The following is a 25354-nucleotide window of genomic DNA, read 5'->3' on the forward strand; positions in this document are numbered from 1 at the left end:
CCTTGAATCTACATGTTGAAAGGTACTATCAGATACCAGAGAAAATTGACACAGAACAGCCCAAGAAGTATCTTACTTTAAACTATTACATTTTAAAGATGTTTAAAGAATATCTTCAGGGCCTCCAGGAAAAAGTGACTTTCAAAAACATGGAAATTAGGACAGACTTTATATGAATAACACACAAAGCAAGGCAACAGTACATTTTCTTTTTTTTTTCTTTAAAAAAAAATTTTTTTTTTGAGAGAGTGTGTGAATAGGAGAGAGGCAGAAAGGGAGACACACAATCTGTAGCAGGCTCCAGGCTCCGAGCTGTCAGCACAGAGCCCAGCGTGGGCTCGGACTCATGGACCGCGAGATCATGACCTGAGCCGAAGTTGCAAACTTAACCAACTGAGCCATCCAAGTGCCCCCCCGAATTTTTTTTTTGAGTTAAGCCCATTCATATTTACTTATCATTGTGCATAATCATTATATGTATTAGGTTTTCTTTGTTTTTCTTAACATGATGTATTTTCTTTGCTATTTTACTAATTGCTTTAGTTAGAAAAAGTTGTTTCATTGGTTATCTTTGTACTTACAACTTTATTTTTTTTCATGTTTTTATTTTTGAGAGAGACAGAGCAAGTATGGGGGTGGGGCGCAGAGAGAGGGGACAGAGGATCCGGAGCAGGCTCTTTGTTGACCGCAGAGAGCCCAATGCGGGGCTTTAACTCCCGAACCTTGAGATCATGACCTGAGCCGAAGTTGGGCACTCAACCGACCCGACCCACCGCCCGGGTGTCCTTGTATTTACAACTTTAAATAAATAATAGCAAACATTCATTGAGCTTTTATAATGTATAAAAGGTACTGTGCTAAATGCCTTAATTGGATTAAGTAATTCAGCAAGTGGTAAAGCCAGAATTTGATTATAGGGAGCCTGACTCCAGAGCTCATGCTATTTTTTTTTTTTTCAGAACTTTATTGTGGCATAATTGACACATAGTAAACTGCACATATTTTAAGTGTATAATTTTTCCCACTCTTCCCTACCCCCCCTTCTTCCCAGTCTCTAACCACCGATCATTGGGTTGGTTTTGTGTATCTTCTTTTAAAATGTTTGTGAGGTTATTTTTTAATCTTTGGTTTTCAGAGATTATGTCTTAACATGATTTTCTTTTAATTTATCCTATTTAGAGTGAATTTCTTGAATTCTGTACATTTATTTTATTTTTTTAATTTAAATTTTATTTAGTTAACATACAGTGCAAAAACTTTTGGGAGTAGAATTCAGTGGTTCATCACTTGTATTTAACAACTAGTGCCCTCCTTAATACCCATCCCCCATCTAGCCCATCTCCCACTCACTTCCCTCCAACAACCCTCAGTTTGTTCTCTATCATTAAGAGTCTCTTGTGGTTTGTTCCCCTCTTTTCTTTTTTTCTACCCTTCCCGTATGTTCATCTGTTTTGTTTCCACATATGAGTGAAATCATATAGTATTTCTTTCTCTGATTGACTTATTTCACTTAATACATTCTAGCTCCATCCACATTGTTATAAATGGCAAGATTTTATTCTTTTTGATGGCTGAGTAATATTCCATTGTATATAAATACCACATCTTCTTTATTCATCAGTTGAGGGGCATTTGGACTCCCTCCATAGTTTGGCTATTGTTGATAATGCTTCTGTCAGCATTGGGGTGCATGTACCCTTTCGAATCTGTATTTATGTATCCTTTGGGTAGATACCTAATAGTGCAATTGCTGGATGGTAGGGTAGTTCTATTTTTAGTTTTTTGAGGAACCTCTACATTGTTCTCCAGAGTGACTGCACCAGTTTGCATTCCAACCAACAGTGCAAGAGGGCTCCCCTTTCTCCATCCACATCCTTGCCAGTACCTGTTGTTTCTTGTGTTGTTAATTTTAGCCATTTGGGCAGTGGTGAGGTGGTGTCTCATTGTGGTTTTGATTCGGATTTCTCTGATGACGAGTGATGTTGAGCATCTTTTCGTATGTCTGTTAGCCATCTGGATGTCTTCTTTGGAAAAGTGTCTATTCATGACTTTTGCCCATTTCTTAACTCAGTTGTTTGTTTTTGGGATTTGATAAGTTCTCTATAGATTTTGGATACTAACCATTTATCGGATGTGTTGTTTGTAAATATCTTCTCCCATTCTTTAGGCTGCCTTTTAATTTTGTTGATTGTTTACTTCACTGTGCAGAAGCTTTTGATGAAGTCATAATAGTTCACGTTTGTTTTTCTTTCCCTTGCCTTTAGTGACCTGTCTAGTAAGAAGTTGCCCTGGCTGAGGTCAGAGAGGTTTCTGCCTGTGTTCTCTAAGATTTTGATGGTTTCCTATCTGACATTTCGGTCTTTCATCCATTTTGAATTTATTTTTGGGTATGGTGTAAGAAAGTGGTCCTGTTTCATTTTTCTACATGTCGCTGTCCAGTTTTCTCAACACCATTTGTTGAAGAGACTCTTTTTTTCCTTTGGGTATTCTTTCCTGCTTTGTCAAAGAGTAGTTGGCCATATAGCTGTGAGTCCATTTCTGGGTTTTCTGTAAATTTATATCTTCAGATGAATTTTGGAAGTTTTGGCATTTTTCAAATATTTTTTCTGCGTCAATCTTTTTTGTCTTCTCCTCCTGTGATTCCAAGTCCACATACGTTAGATATTTAAAACTGTTTCACAGGTCCCTGAGGTTCTGTTCATTTTTGTTCTTCAGTCTTCTTTCTTTGTGCTCCTTAGATTGGATAATTTCCCGTTGAGCTATTTTTAGGTTTACTGACTCTTTTCTCTGTCATCTCTTTTTTGCCATTGAGCTCATCCAGTGAATTTATTTTAAATATGGCATTTTTGAGTTCTGAAATTTTCATTTAGTTCTTTTTTCTATTTTTATTTCCTATTTTTTCATTCATGTCAAGTGTGTTTTTCTTTTTTCTTTTTTTTTTAGAGATAGCAAGTGAGAATGGAGGAGACTGGCAGAGGGGGGAAAGAGAGAATATCTTAAGCAGACTCCACACTCAGCTCAGAGCCCAACTTGGAACTCAGTCTTACAACCCTGGGGATCATGACCTGAGCTGAGATCAAGAGTTGGACGCCCAACCAACAGAGCCACCCACGTGCCCCTCAAGTGTGCTTTTCTTTCCCTCAAGGAGCATAGTTAGAGTTCCTTTATGGTGTTTTGTCTACTAATTCAAACTTCTGCTTCATTTTGGAGCTGGTATCTGTCAGTTGTTTTTGTAGGCATTCAACTTTGTTGGTGCAAACTCAAAGTTCCGTCTCTTCTTCCATCGGCTCTGTGTCTCCTTTCATCAGCCCAGCAATCCACTTCTCGGTTCTTTAAGCCTTTGCTGTACTGTTGTAGGGCTGCCTCACATGTGTATAGTTGAGGAGTCAGGCCGAGACTTGTGAGTGTTCATTCTCAGAAATGGGGAGTCAACTTCTCCAGCTCTCTCCCCCTTGGGGTTTCCCCCACCCTCTCCAGTTTCCCTGGCTCCTTGGGCCAGAAAGGGGTTTCCATGGTCTTAGCCACCTGCGTTGCTCCCAAACCGGGGTCCACCTTCAATGCCAAGCCATGAAGGGGAAAATAAAACTGGAAACTGCCCTTAATGGTTTGGTTTTCCAAGTTTTGAAATGCCCCCACCCCCCAACAATCTGCCTGCTTTTGTTTACTTTTTTCTGTCCTCAAGCGGGGATGAGGGTATGTGTACCTGTGTGATGTCTGTGTTTTTGTTGGGATTTAATAGTTGCAAATGGAAGGATGGTCTGTTAGGAAATTACACCTGCCAGTTTGTGTGGGTTTATTTCTTCTTCATGCTGATGTGCATAGGTTTTGAGGAGTGTATTGGGAGATTGTATTACCTCTGTAGTCAGTGTTGAGTTTTTTCTCTGAATCCAGCTGAACACTTTTTCCTTTTTTTTTTTTTTTCTGCTATCTTCAATTAAGGCTTGTTCTAGGAACCACATAATGGGAATTTTAAATAAATCAAAGACCTTAATATTATAGAAACATCTTGCTTATAGTTGTTCTGTTAATTTGTAATGTGGGTAGGCCAGAAAAATCTAAGAGGATAATGTGACAATAAATATTAACAAAAAGCAGTCATAGTCACTATGAATTTCAAAGGGGCTTATAATAGTTGGAGAAAAAATAACAGTATTTCAGTATCTTCATAAGAAATTAATGTGTTTTTTAAAACTTTGTCTAGATAAAGGACACAAAGAGGTGTAATCCTGAAATAGCCATGTGATTTTGATCATATTCATTTTTATGTAGTTATCAAGATTGTCATGATATTTGAGTGTTAATTTTTTTATACGTGTGTTTAAATGCAGTTGAAGAAGACACTTTTAGTTCTGCCTTTTTTTTTTCCATCTCTGGACTGTTTATTAATGACCCATAATCTAATGTGCAGATGGTGACTTTCAGACTTGATTACTTCATAATGTTTAACTTACATTTTTTCCCATTTAGATGGTCTTCTGATTGTTGGTGTTCACTCGGCTAAGTTCCCAAATGAAAAAGTCCTGGATAACATTAAGAGCGCCGTTCTTCGATACAACATCACTCACCCTGTGGTTAATGATGCAGATGCCAGCCTTTGGCAAGAACTAGAAGTCTCCTGCTGGCCAACTTTGGTCATACTTGGACCTCGTGGAAATATGTTATTTTCTTTAATTGGAGAGGGACACAAAGATAAATTATTTTTATATACTTCAATAGCTTTAAAGTATTATAAAGACAGGGGACAGATCAGAAATAATAAAATTGAAATAAAACTCTATAAAGATTCTTTGCCACCTTCACCATTGCTGTTTCCTGGCAAAGTAACGGTAGACCATGTTTCTAATAGATTGGTAATAGCAGACACTGGACATCATAGAATTTTGGTCGTCCTGAAGAATGGGCAAATTCAGTACAGCATTGGAGGTAAAGTTTGCTTCTAATTATGATATGTAGTATATTTTATAGTAAAAAAAAAAAAAAAAACAGCTCAAGGAAATGTATTGAAATATATCTCCCTGGTTTTAGATCTAAAATGGGCCCAGTACATCTACATAGTTAATAAAATCTGTTAAGTACATTCTTATCGTATTTATCCAGACTAAATTGACATCTAATAATGTAATAGTCAAAGAGAAAAATAATTCATCTCTTTGCAATTCTGCTTTAGTAGCATATACAGCATTAGTCCATAAAGTAGGGGTTCCTGCATTCCTAATGCAAATAAACTAGTCTTACTCTAAGCCCTGGTGCTATTCTTAGTATGCTTAGATATTGTTCCCTTAGCTCCTTAAGTTTTCACATTTCTTCTTTTTCATTTTTGTTAGAGTTCTTTATTTTGTGTTTCTTTTGTTTGGGCAACTTGATGTTTGGGTTTAAGACAGGCACTTATGAGAACTGTTGCTCAAAAATTATTAGTTATAGTAGGTGTAATTTAAATGGTTAAAAAGTTTTTAATTCTATAATAATTTTCAAAATAGTGTAAATGAATATTCTGCTTTGTTAAACGGAGAAACCAGCAGCAAGCTACCGTTCCCAAACATGTTTTTAGGAATAATGTTATCTTGTGATAAATTAATAATTATTCTACAATAGTTCTTCAAAAGAATTCTGTGGCCAGATACACTTAGGAAATACTGGTTAGTTGTGGTTTAACAGATTTTTTTTTAACTTTATTTATTTTGACAGAAAAATATTTATTTATTTATTTTGGGAGGGGGGCTGGGGGGGGGGGGAGAGGAAGAGAGAAAGAGAATGAGAATTCCAAGCAGACTCTGCTGTCAGTGGAGAGCCTGATGCAGGGCTTGAACTCACAAACCACAAGATCATGATCTCAGCCAAAGTCGGAGGCTCAACTGACTGAGCCACCCAGGCACCCCTAAACTTCTTATTTTTTTTTAATGTTTATTTTAGAAAGAGGGCATGTGTGAGCAGGTGAGGGTTAGAGAGAGAGGGAGACAGAGGATCCAAAGAGACTCTGAGCTATAAGCTCCAAGCCCTACACGGAGCTCAAACCCACAAACCGTGAGATCATGACCTGGGCCAAAATTGGACACTTAACCGACTGAGCCACCCAGGCGCCTAATAAATAAATAAACTTAAAAAAATAATAAAAAATAGAAATATTCCCTTCTGATATATGCTACTAATGTGCACTAGTGACCATTGTTCAGTAAGCCCTGTCATTAGCAAAACTTACTCTTAAGAAAATAGATCTTGGGAAACACTAGACTTTAGGTAAAAGTATCGTGCTATTTATATTAAAATCCCAGCTCTAAATACTGTTTTTCTTTCTTCATTGAGGTTTGATTTACATATGTTATGAAAAATGATTACCACGAGGGGCGCCTGGGTGGCTCAGTCGGTAAGCGTCTGACTTCAGCTCGGGTCATGATCTCACGGTTCGTGAGTTCAAGCCCCGCATCGGGCTCTATGCTGACAGCTCAGAGCCTGGAGCCTGCTTCAGATTCTGTGTCTCCCTCTCTCTCTGCTGCTCCCCCACTCACACTCTGTCTCTCTCTCAAAAATAAATAAACATAAAAAAAATTTTTTTTTAAATGATCACCACAATAGGTCTAGTTTATATCCATCTTCCTAATATAGGTGCAAGAAAAAGAAAGGAAACAAAGAAAAACAAATGGGGGTGGGGGGTTAATTTGAGATAACTTTTTAAGAGGAAAAAATTTGTCCTGTGGCTATCTTGTCTTTTAGGACCCAACCCTGGAAGAAAAGATGGAGTATTTTCAGAGTCAACTTTTAATTCACCACAGGGGGTAGCCATAAGGAATAATATCATATATGTGGCAGATACTGAAAACCACCTTATAAGAAAGGTAAGTTTCAATTTTAAATACAGTTTTAATACTTCTAATTAGAAGAACTGGTATTTACTTGCTACATTAAATATTTGAAATGAGAGGATAATGCTTAAACACCTCAAGTCCTCTTTATGCAGCTTTTTTCAGAGGTACTTGCTTTAGTTTTTTTCTTGGGGGTCTTGTTTTTCTGTGTCTTAGCCTGTAGCTGTCAAGGATCAACCTGCCGATCAAGTCCTTTTGTTGCTGTTGTTTATCCTTTTGTTTCAAAGTAGCTAATCACCTAAAAGCTCCTCATTTTGAAGTATTTTCCTAACCACTGTTGACAGAGCAGTGCTTTCTCCTTTTTTGAGTTAAATTTTCTCAAACCTAGAAGAAAAATCATACCACTCCCACGTCCCTTCACCTTTTATGCTTTGCCCAGAAATACATGTAAGTCAATCTTAAAATTTGTTTTATTTCATTATAAAAGTTATATATGGTCTTGCTTTTTAAAAATGAATACACTTAAAAATGTATTTAAAAAATACATAAAAAGGCTCATACCATCTATTTTAGCTTCCCCGTTGTTAAAATTTTTGTCTTTTCAGTGACTTTTTTCTGTCCTATACAAATAAATTTGTATTTAAAAGACTGCCTCTAGGGATGCCTGGGTGGTTCAGTCGCTTGAGTGTCCCAACTCTTGATTTCTGTTCAGGGCATGATCCCAATGTCGTGAGATCGAGCCTCATGTTGGGCTGGCTGAGTGCTGAGGAAGGAGACTGCTTAAGATTCTCCCCCACCCCTCTCCCCGCCATCTCGCTCCCTGCCCCTCCCCCACCATGTTCCTTCTCTAAAATAAAAATTAAGAAAATAAAAATAAATGTCTCTAGAGAATCCTTTTTTAAACAAATGAGGCATATTGTATGTAAATAATGTTCTGTGGTTTCTTAAGTTATTATTTTAGAGAGCATGAGTCGGGGAGAGGGGGAGAGGCAGGAGGAGAGAGGGAACTTTAAGCAGTCTCCATGCTCAACATGCAGCCCAACGCAGGGCTTGATCCCACAACCCTGAGATCATGACCCGAACTGAAATCAAGAGTCTGACACTCAACCGACTGAGCCACCCAGGCGCCCCTCTTCTGCAGTTTCCTTAAATTTGTTTTCCGTATTAGTCATATGAATGATATGACTGCATAGTATCCCATTGTACAAGTGCCTAGTTATTTTAAACATTTCATATGAGTGAATATTTTGGCTATAATCCATTGGTCTTTAAGTTGCTGTCTATTTAGAAAATAAGTAACTAAGTTCATCTCGCCCATCCTGTGTAAACACATTGTTTCAGATACTTCCTTGCTTTTCTCACTTTTTCTCCTTTTTGATATTTGTGCCCATTTGACAATATTATCACTTCATATAATAGGAAAACAACATGGATAGAACCTGTAATACCATTACAAGGTAAATTTCCATGAAAGCATGAAAGTTTTTACTCCTGAAATTTTAAGCACCTAGAACAAGGTCTGGCCCATAGTAGGTGTTCAATAGATAGTTGTTGAATGCATTTTTGAGCAAATAACATATTTAATGAAGCATTTTCTAATGTATCTTCCTCTTAATATGAAAACATATGAGGCAAGGATTTTGTGGATTTGCAAATTAAAGCAGATTTATTCTTTGAAAGTCTTGCAGACTTTGTTCTTAGAGACTTTAATATGTTAATATATTGTGAATACGTTAGTAGGGGGATATCTGTGAATTGGTTCTAAATTTATTTGACCAAGAAGCCTATTTTAGGCAGACCTTTTTGTAGGACTCATGATTTCATGGTATGTCCTGATTTCCCACTTTAGGAAAAAGTGGTTTTCTGTTGTTACTAAGTCCGTAAAGGTCAATGTTTCTTTATCATTGTCTTTTCAGGGTTGTATGTTTGTATAACTCCGTAGTGTCCCGGATAGCTAACAAGGTGTTGAAGCAGTAAGATACTTAGCCCACAGCATTCAGGGTGTACTTGTCTTTTTTAAATTCTGTTCTATCTCTTGCCTTAGAACTTAATGAGTTTGGGAGTATTCACTGCATTTCAAATATTTTTTAAGTAGCATAATCACAATAAATTTAGGTTACATAAAGTTATTTGTAAATTATTTAGTTTAGTGTCTCCCAAAAAAAATGAGGTGGAATTATTATTTCTTCCTTTATTTTTATAAGTGTATAAAAATATTTACTATACTTTTAAGACCTCATTTACAGAGGGTTGATCATACATTCATATTTCTCAGACATCATTGTTTCATGCACATCTGACACTTGTTTAGAATAATTCATTTAGTAATTTATAAACTCCTTTTTAGCCCGGTCTCATTCTCCTGTTATTCCCCTATATAAAAACACCTGTAGCCAGACATTCTGGTATGTTCAATTCATACCTTTCTATTTGTACCTATTTATACCTTTTCTATTTGTGTATGACCTTGTAAAACATGTAATGTTTGTGTGTTGTCTAACTGTATTGTGATATATTTTACATAGCACTTATTTCAAGTATATAATTGAAGAACTTTTAGGAGATTTAACAAATTGTACAACCATAACCATAAATTGTTTTTAGAACATTTTCATCCCCCCCCCCCCAAGAACCCTCATGCCCAATTACAGTTCATCCCTGTTTTTATGCCCAGCTTAATCTACTTTTTATCTATAAATTTGCCTCTTTCGAACATTTCATAGAAATAGAATCATATAATATATGGTCTCTTGTGCCTGGCTTTTTAAATTGAGTAATGTTTTAAATTCATCTCTGGTGCAGCGGATCATTAGTTTCTTCCTTTGTATTGCTGAATAGCATTCCATTGTATAGCTATGTGCCACATTTTGTCTGTGCAACAGTTGATTGACATTTAGTGTGTTTCCAATATTTGGCTGTTTCGAATTTGTGTAAAAATTCTGTGTGGACATACATTTTCATTTCTCTTGGGTAGATATCTAAGTAATGGAATTATTGTGTTATATGTTTTATATTTCATGTTTAACTTCTTAAGAAACTGCTACATTTTTCCATAGTTGCGGTACCATTTTACATGTGGGTTCTAATTTTTCCATATCTTCACCATTATTTATTCCACTTTTTAAATTCTAGCCTTCCTACTAGGTGCAATGTGGTCTCTCAAAACCACAATGATAATTATTTCCCTAATGAGTAAAGATGTCAAGCATCTGTTCCCATCTTTATGGACTGGTTTTATATCTTCCTTTGAGAAGTGTCTATTCAGATTCTTTACCAGTTTTTTTAATTGGGTTGTGTTTTTTATTATTGAGTTGTAAGAGTTCTTTATATATTCTGTTACAGATCCCTTATTGGATATGTGATTTTTCAAATACTTCTCAAATTCTCTGGGTTGTCTTTTCACTTTCTTAATCACATCTTTTGATGTACAGAAGTTTTAAATTTGAGGATTCCCAATTTTTTTTAATTGCTTAGGCTTTTGGTGTCATATGTAAGATTACATTTCCAAATCCAAGATCATGAAGATTTACTCCTGTTTTCTTCTGAGAGTTTTATAGTTACAGCTCTTACAGTTCAGTCTTTGCTGCATTTTGAATGTATTTTTTGTATGTGGAGTGAAGTAGAGGTCCAACTTCATTCTTCTGAGTATGAATATCCAGTTATCCCAGAATCATGTATTGAAGAGACTGTTCTTTCTCCATTGAATAGTTTTGGCAACCTTGTAGAAAATAATTATTCATACATACATGGGTTTATTTCTGAACTTTCAAGTCTGTTCCATTGACCTATATATCATTTCTTGTGCCTATACCACACTGTTTTGATTGCTATAACTTCTAATAAGTTTTGAAATCAAGAAGTAGGACTTCTCCCACTTTCTTCTTTTTTCAGCGTTGGTGTAGCTGTTCTGAGTCCCTTGCAATTCCATATGAATTTTAGGATTAGCTCATCCATTTCTGTAAAACCTTATTTGTTTCTCATATAAATGATGATGTTGCCTGCAAAAACAGATGCACTTTTATCTTTTCCCTTCTTGTTTATACATATCTTGTTTTCTTTTATTAAATTGCTGGCAAAGGGTACCTGGGTGGCTCAGCGTCCAACATTGGCTCAGGTCATGATCTCACAGCTCGTGGGTTCGAGCCCCGTGTTGGGCTCTGTGCTGACAGCTCAGAGCCTGGAGCCTGCTTCAGATTCTGTGTCTCCTTCCCTCTCTGCCCCTACCCCACTCATGCTCTTTCTCTTTCTCTCTCTCTCAAAAATAAGTAAACATTTAAAAAAATTTTAATTGCTGGCAAGAACCTCAGTTGCCTTTAAACATTAGCAGTGATAGTGGGTCTCTTGTCATGCTCATACCTTAAAGGAAGGACATTTTCTCCAGAAATTTAATGTTTTCTATAACTTTGGGAAATAAAATTGTTAATGAAGTTAAACTTTCTATTCCTAGTTACTAAGAATTATTTTATTATATGATTTTATTGAATGCATTTTCTACATTTATTGAAATAATTATATAGTTTTTGCCCTTAGTGTCTTGATGTGATGAGTTAAGAGATTTTTGACATTTGATCATCTTTTTATTTCTGGAATAAATCTTACCTAATCATGAATTTTTTTTTAAAAAGCCAATTTGGATTTGATTATCCCAAGTTAAATTTTAATATTTTAAAATTCATGTTCATAAATTAAACGGCTCTGTTTTCTTACACTGTTCTCACCTGATTTTAGAACCAGCGTCACACTAACTTCATCAAATGAGCCAATTAGTTTTTACTCTTTTTCTGTTTTTTGGAATCATTTGTCTAACATAGGAATTAACAGTTTTTGAATATTCATTAAAACGCCTCTGTAACAAGATTTTTATAAGAGGAATTCTTTGAATAGCACATCAGTTTTTGATACATTTCTTAAATCAAGATGTATTTCGAGGGCCTATCCCTAACTGCCTATTGTATTTTTGCAGATTGGGTTCAGTAAAAATATGGATAAGGTTACAGTGGTGAATATTCCTTACAATTTCAAGAGATTATAGAACAGCCACTAAAAATGTGAGAGGCTACCACTTAATTAAATCAGTGTAATTTGCTATAATAACAGAATAAAAGATACTAACCATACTGTTGTTTTGCTAGGTTAGGTGTTAAATGTTTTAATGTTTTTCTATTGATGATAAAATTGCAATAAACTTGAAATGGAAGTGAATGTCCTTAATATGATCAAGGGCATCTACAAAAAGCTTATAGCTATACGCCATGCAAAATATAGAATGCTTTCCTTCCAAGATTGGGAATGAGGCAAGGATCCCCATTCTCACTACACCTGTTAAAAATTATACTGGAGGTACTAGTCACTGTAATAAAGCAAGAAAGAGAAAAAGCATACTGGCCAAAAAGGAAGAACAACAACTGACTTTATTTGCCAATGATGTGATAGAAAATTTAAGAAATCTCTGAAAATACTACTCGGACAAATAGAAATTAGGAATGCTGTGGAATACAATCTCAGTATAAAAAGATCAATATTTTTGTATTCTAGTAATCAATTAGATTGGAATTTTTAAATTCTATTTATAGTACTAAACAAAAAACAAAACACATAGAATAAATTTAACAAAAACATATGAGACCTAGATATTTTAAATTATAACATTGCTGAGAAAAATTATTCCAATATTGGATTAGAAGGCTCAATAGTAAGATGTCTATTCTCTCCAAATTGATCTGTGAGTTCAATGTAATCTCAGTCAAAACTCATCAGGTGCTTCTATTTGTTTATTTAAGATATCGACAAGTGGATTCCAATACTTATATGGAGGTGCAAAACAGAGTATTTATTATATCTAAAACAGTCTTGGATAAACAGAGTTAAAAGATACACTTCTCTGATTTAAAGACTTACTGTAATGTTACACTAATCAGGACAGTGTGATACTTCTAAAAGGATAGATGTGTAGATCAGTAAAAAAGAATGGAGCTTTTGGAAGCTCATACATACACAGTTATTTGATTTTTCAAAAAGCATCAAAGCAGTCAAGGGAGAAAGGAAAGTCATTTCAGCATATTATACTTGAACAACTAGATACTCATATGGGGGAAAAGAGAAACATGACCCCTACCTTACACATCATATACAAGCATCAGTTCAGGATGCACCACAGACATAAATGTAAATGCTAAAATTATAAAGCTTTTAGAAGAAAACACGAAAATGTCTTCATGACTTGCAGGTAGGCAAAAGTTTCTCAAATACAGGACACAGAAACAATAATCAAAAAAAATGATAAATTTAAAACTTCTCATTCTAATTTACATTAGAGGAGATAAGAGTGGCCACAAACACATAAAGTGATCAACATCATGGGTTAAAAAGGAAATGTAAACTGAAACCACAATGCAATGCTATAATGGCTAAAATTAAAAAGACTGACAACAGGCAAGGATGTGGAGCATTTGGAACTTTCATATGTTGTTGGTGGGAATACAAAGGAATAGACCACTGGAAAAAAAATCCTTCTGGAAGTTTTTTGTTTGCTTTTTATACTTACCCTGTACCTGCCCTATAACAGCAATTTTAGTCCTGTGTATGTACATAAGAGAAGTGAAAACACAAGTTCACCAAAAGGCTCATATGAGAATATTGAGAGCAACTCTATTTGAAGGCCCCAAACTAGAAATAACCCAGGTGTCCATCAGTAGGAAATAAATAAATGAACCGTGGCATATTCCTATGATGGAATACTGTTCAGCGATAAACAGGAACAAACTACTTATATATGAATAAATCTCAGAAACCTGTTAAGTGAAAGAAGCCTCACACAATAGAGTCCATATAGTTTGATTCTGTTTAGCTGAAGATCTTAGAAGAGATACACCTCATCTATGATGAAAAAAACAATACTGTTTGTCTCTGGGGGCAGGATTAACTGGGTGGAGGCATAAGGGGACTTATTGGAGTGAAGATAACATTCTGCATCTTTATGTAAATTAAGGTACACAGTTTTATGCATTTATGAGAAGTCATTGAATGATACACTTAAGATCTTTGCATTTCATTGTAAGTTTTGCCTCAAAAAAGAAAAGGGAACTGAAAAAATATGAACCTCTTACCAATGATAAACAAGCCGGGATATTTAGAGCCTGTGTACTCTTGTTTACAGTTTACTTTGAAATGTGTCAAAAGGTATAAATGGGTTGAAGGATTGATAGCTCCATAAACTGTGTGATAAAGCAAGTAAGTGACATGTTGATAGTAGGTGGCGGGTGTACAGATGTTTGCAATAAAATTCTTTCAACTTTTATGTTTGTTTGACAGTTTTCGTGGTGAGATGTTGGGGGAAGGATCTCAGGAGATGAAACCGAAGGGTTTTTGTTGTTTTTTTTTCAGAAATCATTAGTTTTTCAGTTTATAAAATAGAGGCAGTATAGTAGAGCTAGAACTGCCTGGGTTCAAGTCCGAGATCCTCGATTTACTAGCTGTGTGATCTTGGGAAACCTGCTTTATGATCTATGCCTCAGTATCCTCAATATTAATCAAAATCACAAATCATAGGATTATTATGAGGATGGACAAATGGATGACTCTTGGACTAGTGCCTGGCACATGTTAAGCTCTATTTTTGTCAATTACTAGCCAAGCATAACTGAAATACATATATTTAACTTTAAGAAACATGCATTTTTTAGGGCTCCTGGGTGGCTTAGTCATTTAAGTGTCCAACTCTGATTTTTGGCCCAGGTCATGATCTCATGGTCACAATCATGACCTATCATGGTCATGATCTCTGTACTGGGTGTGGAGCCTACTTGGGATTCATTCTCTCTCCCTCCCTCCCTCCCTCCCTCCCTCCCTCTCTCTCCCTCTCCCTCCCTCCCTCCCTCCCTCTCTCTCCCTCTCTCTCCCTCCCTCCCTCCCTCCCTCCCTCTCTCTCCCTCCCTCTCCCTCCCTCTCCCTCTCCCTCTCCTTCTGCCCCTCCCCCACTTGCACACACATGTTCTCTCTCAAAAAGAAAAAGAGAGAAACATGCATTTTTCCAGATTTTGCTTTGAAATTTGGAATTACACTTTCTTCTAACATACTTTATAGTTAAGGTGAGATCAGTAGCAGTTAAGATGAGGTCAATACCAGTAGAGGCTATGATGAGGATGGGGAGGGGAAAGGGGGGTGGGGAGTGAAAAGGACAGAGTTTTGTACATTTGAATAACAAGCTCACCCTATACTGTACTTGATTAGCCTTTTTTTTTTAAAGACTTGGTGTTGCAAAACCTTTCTGTATGTTCTACTGGAAGTCCTCATGTACCAAAAGGAAAACAAAACAAAAGTAACATGCACTGCATAAAACGTGTGTCAATTTCTGTAGATTGACCTAGAAGCTGAGATGGTGAGCACTGTAGCTGGCATTGGGATTCAAGGTACAGATAAAGAAGGTGGAGCTAAAGGAGAAGAACAGCCCATTAGTTCCCCCTGGGATGTGGTTTTTGGGACATCAGGTATGTAAACTTTTAATATTAAATATAAGTGAACTTTGCTTAATACATGTAACATTTTTAAGATATTCTGGGGACATTCATTGGGATTAATTCTAATTGCTAGTTAGTTTAGACTTTTATTACCTGTGGTGGTGTTTGTTAATTTAAAAATAAGGCCAGCAGTATTTATTGTTATATATAACATTACATGCTTACATGTTGTATTTTTATACATACGATAGACGATATATTACTCTAATGTTAACAAATTTCAGCTTAGCTGCAGTTTCCAGTTAATACAGTTCTGAATATTCTTAAATTTGAAAGATCGTAGTTTCAGAACTTCAAATGATTATTCATGAACCATGCTGTTTAACAATGCCCTTTTTATTTACTCTTCATTCGGAAAGAAATCAAGAAGTGATAGCTGCTTTTTTTAGAGTATTAAAATTTGTATTGAAACGTGATAGCTCCTTTCGGGCAATTAAAAAAATTACTGAATTATGTTGGTATTGAATGAATGAGATTTATATTATCTTCCTAATCTTTATTACCTGTATTAATTGACCAGAAAGTAATCTAGAAACATTCATACCCTTATTTTTCATTGACCCTCAGTGATACTGAGATAGTTGTCTACACATCTAAAACCAGAGTAATGAATAAAGAAAGTTAGTAGAATCCATTGAAGATGGTATTAGGAACTAAATGGTTTGTATGGTCTGAATATCTTTATAGAGTGACTAAGCACCAGTTTAGTTTAATGGCTTTACATTTGAGGTAATTTGCTATTATGTTAATGTGTTTATAATTCAAAGACCTTAATTTTTTCCATTGTGATTAACTTTATAAAGCTTTTACTATTCACAGAATAGTTGAATGAACTGGTACTGCTGCACTTAATAATTACTTAGGTATTTCGTGTAAGTTACTTTTGAGAATTTTATTTTTGGAACTCTGTGCCCCAGTAATCATGAGGGTTTTAGAGGCTCAAAGGGAGAAGGAAGGGGTTGGGAAGGGAGAGGGAAGAGTGTGTCCCAGGTGCAAGCAATGAGGGGTCATATTATATGCAGAGAATTTTAAAACCGTAGTGAAACCAGCTACAGTCTTCTTTGTGTCACCACGCACCCCCAATTCTAAATAATTTCAAGGTTAAAAATATTCATCCCTAACAGGACTTCTCTGTTGCTCCTGCCTCTTTGCCTTGGATACACTACTGAGCTCTTTGAACATAAATCTTAGAGATAGAAAACCGGTCGGGAAACATCTCTCTCGGTAAACTAGTCAAAGTGGGTGAGAATTGCTACTTTGGTGTGCTGTCACCTCCCTCACGGAGAAAAAAGAAATTTTCTCCCCTAGTGTGTAAGTCCCGAGTGATTTAAAGCTGTAGTCTGTATAGCAGTTCAGTTACTGATGTTGCTATTTTGCAATTTACAACTTGTATTTACTGTGTCTGTTAGTAATTGCCGCAGTAACACTTCATAAGAAATCATCCCCAAACTCCTACAAACCTAAACCTTTATTTCTCACTCACATATAGGTTTGGGGTTCAGCCGATCAAGGCTCAGCCTGGGCTTGGTTCCAGGCTGTTTCTTGGGTGTAGATCTGCTCCATTTGTTTCTCGTCCTCCTTGGACCAGTAGCTGTCTGAGACATATTCTTTTGGCAAAAGGCAGAAGCACAAGAGTGTAAGCCCAGTACATACATTTTAAGCCCTTGCTCATGTCATATCTGCCTACCTACTGTTATTAAGCAAATCACATAACTGAGCTCAAAGTCATGGGATGGGAATTGCATTTTGCCTACAGCGAGGCCATGGTAAGGGTGTGGATGAACCAAGATGAGTAATTCAGTCTGTCACATAAATTAGAACTTACATTGCTTAAAAACAGGATATACTTTACCAGATACTATATTTAAGTAGCCAAGGAGTACTTAAATCTAGGCTAAAAGTTTTTCACACATTATGGCATGGAATCTCTGGTTGTTTATTTCCTACTGAGAATGCATCCAAACTGCTTTCTAAAGAAAATCTTGGCTCTAGAGACAAGTACCCTCTTGGCTTCCACCTGGACTGATGTGCTGAGATGTATGTCTTTATTAAGCTCAGTTCTCAGTAAAGGAAGTGAGTCCTACCTTAGCTCAACAGATCATTAAGAGCATATGGCTCTGCGTTTCACTTACAGCTTAAAATAGCTTCACTCCAGGTACTTGGCAAGACGAGTAATCTTAAATGCACTTAAGCTTAACACCCTTCAAAATACTAAGAGAAAATGGTTTTCAAGCATTATATGAAGGACCTATAATCACAATGACTACTCTAGTCCAAGAGTTTTTAACCTTGGGTCATATACTCCAGGCATTCCTGGTTAGGCTTTTTGAGGTACTTAAACTTCCCAGAAACTCTATAAAATTTGGAGGAATTGGTCAGAATTTCATCAGAATTTCAAAGTTGTATGTTCCCCAGGAAACATTTTAAGAGCCACTGCTTTAAGTTACTCTAAAATCTAATCTCCTGGATTGATGTATATTGTCAGAGTATGGGGAAATTGGATCATAGGATATTTGTTCTTACAATTGTTTTTACTAAACTGTATTTTGGGATTCTGTCATTCATTAAAAAATATATTGACGCATAAACATGTCACATTCATTTATATCTATATGTGTGCATATGTGTTTCACACTGTGTATTCATCAAAACACGGCCCTATGGGACTTGTACTGTTTTTACTATAGAGATTTGCTGTAATTCAATCATTACCTTATAAATTTCTCTACTAGAGAATTTTTTTCTGATCCCTATATTATTTTTTTCCTAAGTATGAAGTTTAAGCTCCTTGATAATTTGAATATTGTAACTGATTGTATTTGCTTTGTTGTATTGATTACCAGAAAACTTAGAGACAAATTATCGAGCAAAATATAATGGAAACATGACATTCATTTTTCAATATCTGTACAGTTGCATTTTTTCTACCCTGTTTACCTATTGCTTCAATTTCCTTATTTCATATTTATTTATTAGTGTTTATTTCTTTGTCAGCTACCTGAATCCTTTGTGGAAATAAAAGCAGAAGTAAATGAGTAGAATCCATTACTGAAGTGATTCACTATGATAATTGATCCATATAGGAAAAAAATCTTTTTAATTTTTTTTAAACAGTTATTATTTTTTAAATTTTTTAAAAAATGTTTTTATTTATTATTTTTTTGAGACAGAGACAGACAGAGCATGAGCAGGGGAGGGGCAGAGAGAGAGAGGGAGACACAGAATCCAAAGCAGGCTCCAGGTTCTGAGTTGTCGGCACAGAGCCTGACGCGGGGCTCAAACCCCACAAACTGAGATCATGACCTGAGCTGAAGTCGGACGCCTAACCAACTGAGCCACCCAGGCACCCTGTACACTTATTTATTTTTGAAAGACAGAGACAGAGCATGAGCGGGGGAGGGTCAGAGAGAGAGAAGGAGATACAGAATTTGAAGCAGGCTTCGGGCTCTGAGCAAGCTGTGAGCACAGAGCCCAATGCGGGGCTTGAACTCACAAACTATAGATCATGACCTGAGCTGAAGTCAGGTGCTCAACCGACTCGGCCACCCAGGTGCCCCGGAAAAAAAAAAAAAAAAAAATCTTTTAAATCTGGGAATCATAAAAGTAAAAATGCTTTCTTTTAAGAACTATAAATGTACATTTTTAGCCAATCTTTTGATGTAGGACTATAGCCTTTTCTTTACGTGGCCCCTGATAGTCTTGAACCACTCTAAATATATTGTTTTGGTTTCTTTAAAGTGTGATGAGAATTTCGAAACCCCTGCAAGGAAATCTGAGGGCTGAAATTTTTTTAACCTATTCTTTTCAGTAGTCTTTCTACACTTAGTTCAACAACAATTTGGCTTAGCTACTTTCATTAAGTCTTCCCAAAGTATTCAACTTTGTTTTCATAAAAATAACTTTCCATTTGCATTCATATTTAATTGGATCATATATAAATTATGTAATTGTACAACTGGTTTAAACAGATGTGTAATTAAATGCAACTTGAAAGGGACTGACTGAGAAAAATCGTTCTTGTAAACACATAAATTTTTTTAATATTTTAAAAGGATATATCTGAAATTCTACCATAGTTAGGAATTTGAAAGAGGATGGAATTATCAGAAGGGAAACATGAAATGTAGATTAGGTGTTGTAATATCTTCATATATCAGGCTGCTCCGTAGTGCAAAAATGGACCACAGCTATGCCTAGCAGCATGGACAAGTATCTGGCATCTACTGAGTAAAAAAATCAAGTTACAGAAAAGACCCACATTAGATTTCTTTTATAGAAAGTTGAATAGGAAGCAAGGCTATACAGTTGGCCTTTGAACAGTGCAGGGGGTAGGGGCACTGACCCCCTTGCAGTAAAAAAAAATCTGCATGTAACTCTGCCTCCCCAAAACCTTAACTACTAATAGCATACTCTTGATCAGAAGCCTTACCGACAACATAAAGTTGATGAACGCATATTTTGTATATGTGTAATATACTGTGTTATTTTGTTAATGTTTATTTAGTTTTGAGAGAGCATGAGTAGGGGAGGGGCAGAGAGTGAGGAAGAGAATCCAAGCAGGCTCCACAGAACCGGATCTGGGGCTCTAAATGAACCATGAGATAAAGACCTGAGCCGAAATCAAGAGTCAGGCTGAACCACCCAGGAGTCCCCTATATACTGTATTCTTACAATAAAGTAAGCTAGAGAAAAGAAAATGTCAAGAAAATCATAAGAGAAAATACAACTACAGTACTATACTGTATTGATAAAAAGTCTGCGTACAGGTATACTCATGTACTTCAGACCTGTTTTCAAGGGTCATCTGTACAATCAAGAGATCCATCCAGACATGGAAAAATTAAAAAGTAAAAGAAGAGAATGAAAAACACAAATTTTTAGACTAGTGGTTCTTTGTGGGAGGAGGAGGGGATATGATTATAGAAGGATGCATGAGGTTTTCAAATAATATTCTTTTTCTTGAACTTGGTGGTGTGCTCATGGATTTTTAGATATTAAACTTTGTATATAACGTATCCATTTGAATGTACAACCTGTATCCATGTGAATGTATACTTAGTTAAAAATTGAACTTAAAAAAAACAAAATAGATTAGGTTAGGAGAATGTAAAATACTGAGGACGAATACACAATTGAATATATGTCTTACCAAGAGACCCAGTTAATAATACTCCAAGAGATTAGGGAGGTACTTGAAATACCTCTGATCGTTTTAAATATACATGTAATGTGTATATGTACGTACATATGTATTTTAAATAGTGACTGAATATTTAGCCTAATCATGCCATTACAGTAATAAAAGCATAAAAATAACATAAAATTATTTTTACAAAAGAGATTGTTTCATCTTTGTTCATTTTTTATCACTCAAAATATAGTCAGAGTTTCATAATGCACTAAAAATAATAAGTACAACAAATTCATATTTTTTCAGAATCTGTGCCATGTTTCTAAGAGATTTTTTTTTTTATCATAAAGGTCAAAACCCCTGCTGCTCTCTAAGTACTTTGGACTTTACCTGATTTAGAATAATTTATGGAAAGGACAGTGTGCCCGAATCCCATTAACCTTCGTTGGCCCTTTAATCAGCATTTTCCCTAGATATAATTTAGCTGTTCTTAATGATTGAAATCCAACTGTTTAGTATGCTAAAAAATCTACAGTGTTGGTACTTATGTGCGTAGATAATATACTTCCCTGACTTCCATTAATATGCTATGAAATACCATAAAAAACATCCTCTAAGATAATCAGTTGAGAGATTTTTTTTTTTTTGAGGAGTAAATTTTATACAGTGGGACTAATGTGTTTTTATTTTGGTAAAATAAAAACAGTTGTTTTCTATTTAAAATTTGAGAGAAGAGTGTTTATTATCACATTGACTTTGTATTTATAAGATTTTTTTTAAGTCAGGTTAATGAGATATAATTTATAAAAGTGGCATTCACCCTTATTAGGTTTAAGCCCTGTGATTTTTGACAAACATACAGTCTTTAACCATTACTACAATCAAGACAGAGAATATTTCCATCATCCCAGAAAGTTCTTGTGACCCTTTGCTCAGTATCCTTCCCACTACTCTACCACCTACTCCAGCTACCAACAGTGTTCTATTTCTTGTTCCTTTTTCTATTTAGCATAAAGCTTTTGACACTCATCCCTGTTGTTGCTTGTATCAGCAGTTTGTTCTTTTTTATTTTTAAGTAGTATTCCATTGTATGGCCGTACCACAAATTGTTTATTCGCTAGTCGATAGACACTTCGGATGGCTCTCGTTTATGGCAATTATGATTAAAGCCTCTGTAAACATTTGTGTACAGGTTTTTATGTGGACATTTGTACTTAGTTCTCTTGGGCAGATGCTTAGTAATTGAAATTGCTAGGTCATATGGAAGTGTATGTGTCATTTTATAAGAAACTGCCAAACTGTTCTCAAAACTTTTTCTTAGAATCCCAAGTGTCCTTCTGGAATAATACTGCTTTAGTCTGGAGAACTTCTGTAACATTTCTAGAGACACATGTCTGCTGACATTGATTTCTCTTGGCTATTTTTTTAAGGGGGGGATGTTGGGAGTGAGATATCTGAAAAAGTATTTAGCTTTTATTCTTGAAAGATATTTTTTACTCCATGTATAAGTCTGGACTGAGTTTTTTTAGGTACTTTGAAGATGCATTCCATTGTCTTATAACTTACATAGTTTTAAACAAGAGGTCTAATTATTTTCCTAGTTCTTTTACATATAAAGTGCCCCCCCCCCCCCCCCGCCTTTGGCTGCCTTCAAGATTTCCTTTGGTTTTTAGCAGTTTGATAAGTGTAGGAGTTATCCTTAGAATTCTTGAGTCTGGTTTTGTGTCCTTCACTATTGGTGGAAAAATTCTCACCTATCATCTCTTCATGTATGTTTTCTGCTCTTTTCTTTCTGGGATTTCAGCTACTTATATGTGAGAGTCTGATGTTCTACCCATCAGTTCTTACGTATCATGTTTTTTATTTCACCTTTTTTTCTGTGGTGTTTCAATTCAGATCATTTATATTGGTTTATCTTTAGGGTCATTGTTTCCTCAGCTGTGTCTAGTCAACTGATGAGCCTATTGAAGGAATTTTTATTATTGGGATTCTTTTGTGTATAGCATCTCCATTTTACTATTTCCTATAGATTCCATGTATCTGCTTAAATTCTTCACCTATTTAGGTATGTTGGCCACCTCTTTCTCTAGATTCTTTAACATAGAAAGTATAGCTCTCTCAAAGTCCATACCCTACAGTTCCAGATTTCAGGTCATCCCTGAGTCTGTTCTGTTGATTGTTTTGTCTCTTAAAAGTGGAGTTTTGGTTTGGGAGGGGGGTGTTGTTTTGTTCTGGCCTTGCTGTTATGTGTGTCTTCTCATTTTTTTTTTTTTTTTTTTTTAATATTCCAGTCATCTTGAATAGAACTATAGAGGCTGAGGAGATCAGTAGTATTTATGCCATTATAATGGGAGGTTCAGTCAATTCGGTCAGAACCTAGGCTGGGCCTTGGTTTTATGATCGCTGTGGTTACTCTCCGTTGATCATAGCTTTCGAATTCCTCTGGCAGGGGGCTGCTGCGGCCTTAGTGTGGGGAGCCTGCGTGCCGGAGGGTTTTTCTCAGTGTTGGCACACTGTCCGCCTTTGGTCACCCTGCACAGCCGAGCCACAGGGTTGTCTCCCTGCCTTGCAGTAGTTCCACAAGAGATAGGCCGCTGCTGTTTGTTGTTGGTTGACCTCAGTCCTGGGGAGGCCCTGTGTGCCTGGGCCGTCGTGAAAGGAGGCAGGAAGCTTCTTCGCTGTTCCCGTTCCTTCTCTCCGGGGCAGCTAAATTCTGAGTGGTTTTGAGAAGTCTTCTGCTTCTCCCCCAGCAGTGGGAAACCTGTATTGGTGTCGGTATGGGGTCTTTGGCCAAAGACGCCTCCCCCAGAGGTGGAGAGGTTTTTTTCTTCTGCCCTTCCTCCAGCTGTAATTGGTTTTTTCCTGTACCATGGGATGCTGGGCTTGGTTGCTTTCTCCTAGTGGCGTGAAGTTTTGCTTCATAGGAGGTTGAGAGATTGTGTAGAAAAACCTATTTACGCTAATGGGCAATTTCACAGGTGAAATTATTTAGAGGGTTCTAATCATTGGCTTCTATTTTTGATCCTAGTTGCTTAAAATAACATTGAATTTTTAAAAGCTAGATGGCAGGTAATTTTCTTTTCATTTTCATATTTCATTTGCTGATTTTATTCCTGTCTTATATAATTATTTCACTAATTCTCACAGTTACGAGAGGTTTTGCCTTTTAAAAATACTCCCAAAACCTTTTCAGCTCTTGGCATTGTCTTTTTTATTTTTTTACTTATTTTTTTTAGTGACTGTTGGAAGTCAGTAATACTAAATGAACTCTTCATTTAAAACTGAAATGTTCATGATCACCATATTCTTGTTAGAAGGAACAGAGCCAATACCTATACTTGGTGATACAACTACGTGCTTTAGATTTCAAAATCCAGGGTGGATAGTATAAATTATTAATGATTCTTGTTGGCTCAATAGACTTTATAAATGCCCGACTACCTTTTTCTCCCGTTTCTTCCCTCTCATTCTTTCTGATTTTATCTGCAAGAACAAACTCTTCAGCCCTCAGTGAAATGATCAGGCCAGGGTAAAAACTTCCTGAGAGGCAGTGTAGTATGGACTGAAGCCAGACCGCTTGGGTTCTAATTAGTTTACATCTTAGTAGTTATGTGACTTTGGACAAGGTACCTGGCCTCTTTATGCCTCAATTTCCTCATCTAAATTAAAGATACTAATAGTTATCTATTTACATACTAATGGTATTTATATACTAATATACTTATATACTAATATATTTATATACTAATAGTATTTATATACTAATAGTATATAGGTCAAAAGTTTATTGCACGAATTACTAGGAGCATTAATATGTGATGCATTTCGAACAGTGCTTGGCACGTAGAAAGTGGTACCTAACAAATACTGTAGAAGGATTTGTTATAATATGGGGTTTCATCCTAAAAGTCACAAAGAGCTGCTGGTAAGCTGAAACAAACCAAAAATGGAAAGGCAAGGGATTGGAAAAAATACTGGTAAGGGATTATTCAGCCATAGGTTATCTTATAGGCTACAGGAAAGGAAGGACAGAAAGAGTGAATGTAGACACACATCCTGGCATAGAGAGCCATGCTTACGTTTGATCTGATCTCTCTCCTGATCACACAGAAAATGTTCTTGGGTCCTTGAAGCCAGGGCTAAGTTCATGGGGCAGAGGCAGGAAGGAGGGAGGGAGAAAACTTGGCTGCAAGAGCCCAGCCTCACTTCTGTAGTTCCTCTGTTCTGGTTAGAACACTAACAATTTGGAGTCTGACTTACTAATAGATTATTATTATTCCAGGTTTAGCTGTGTGAATTTTAACAAATTATTTAACCCTTCTCAATTTCAGTTTCTTTATAAAATGGAGAACAACTTACTAAAGTTGTTAAATTAAAGGAAATACTCCCTGAAACATGCTTACTTAGCTCAGTCCCTTAGTCATAGAAGTGTTCTGGATGGTCATCATTTTTTACCACCTCCCTCCCCCCAGCTGTCATCATCAGTTGTTATGGGGAATTCCAGGACACTGAAATCCTGACCTGACACAGCCTTTGCTTCTATACTTTTTCTTGTTTCTCATGCTTCAAAGGAAATAAGTACACAGAGAGCAAAACCAAACAGATCGTTCACACTTTAATACCATAAGTTTGGCCTTCATGCAGTAAGACTCTGGTCGAACTAGGCCGGTCAATTTGGAGAACCGATTAGGTCTTTGACTCAGCTATGTACCAACGCAGCTCTCTCTTGGCAGAGGGTAGAGGCTTTAACAGCGTGCCATCTTCTACTGATTACAGTTTTGTTTCTAATCTTTATGCTTTGTGCTTCTCTTTTCTTACCGCACAAATTAGGACCTTCATATGATGCTAAATAAAAGTGTTGATAGCAGATATCCTTGTCTCATTTCTGTTCTCAGGGGGAATGTCTTAGT

At 36.2% G+C, this 25354-nt stretch overlaps 1 protein-coding gene across 1 annotated transcript in view; it reads left to right on the forward strand.

Annotated features, from left to right (window-relative positions):
- NHLRC2 (NHL repeat containing 2) overlaps positions 1-25354 on the forward strand; it is a 59122-nt gene that overhangs the window by 14476 nt on the left and 19292 nt on the right. Inside the window, exons 3-5 of the mRNA XM_019459488.2 lie at positions 4468-4923; positions 6709-6830; positions 15154-15283. Coding sequence (XP_019315033.2) covers positions 4468-4923; positions 6709-6830; positions 15154-15283 — 708 coding nt within the window. The remainder of the gene's footprint in view (positions 1-4467; positions 4924-6708; positions 6831-15153; positions 15284-25354) is intronic.

This window comes from Panthera pardus, unplaced genomic scaffold (assembly GCF_024362965.1).
Source record: "Panthera pardus isolate Hobbes unplaced genomic scaffold, ASM2436296v1 HiC_scaffold_22, whole genome shotgun sequence".
NCBI classification, from domain to species: Eukaryota; Metazoa; Chordata; class Mammalia; order Carnivora; family Felidae; genus Panthera; species Panthera pardus.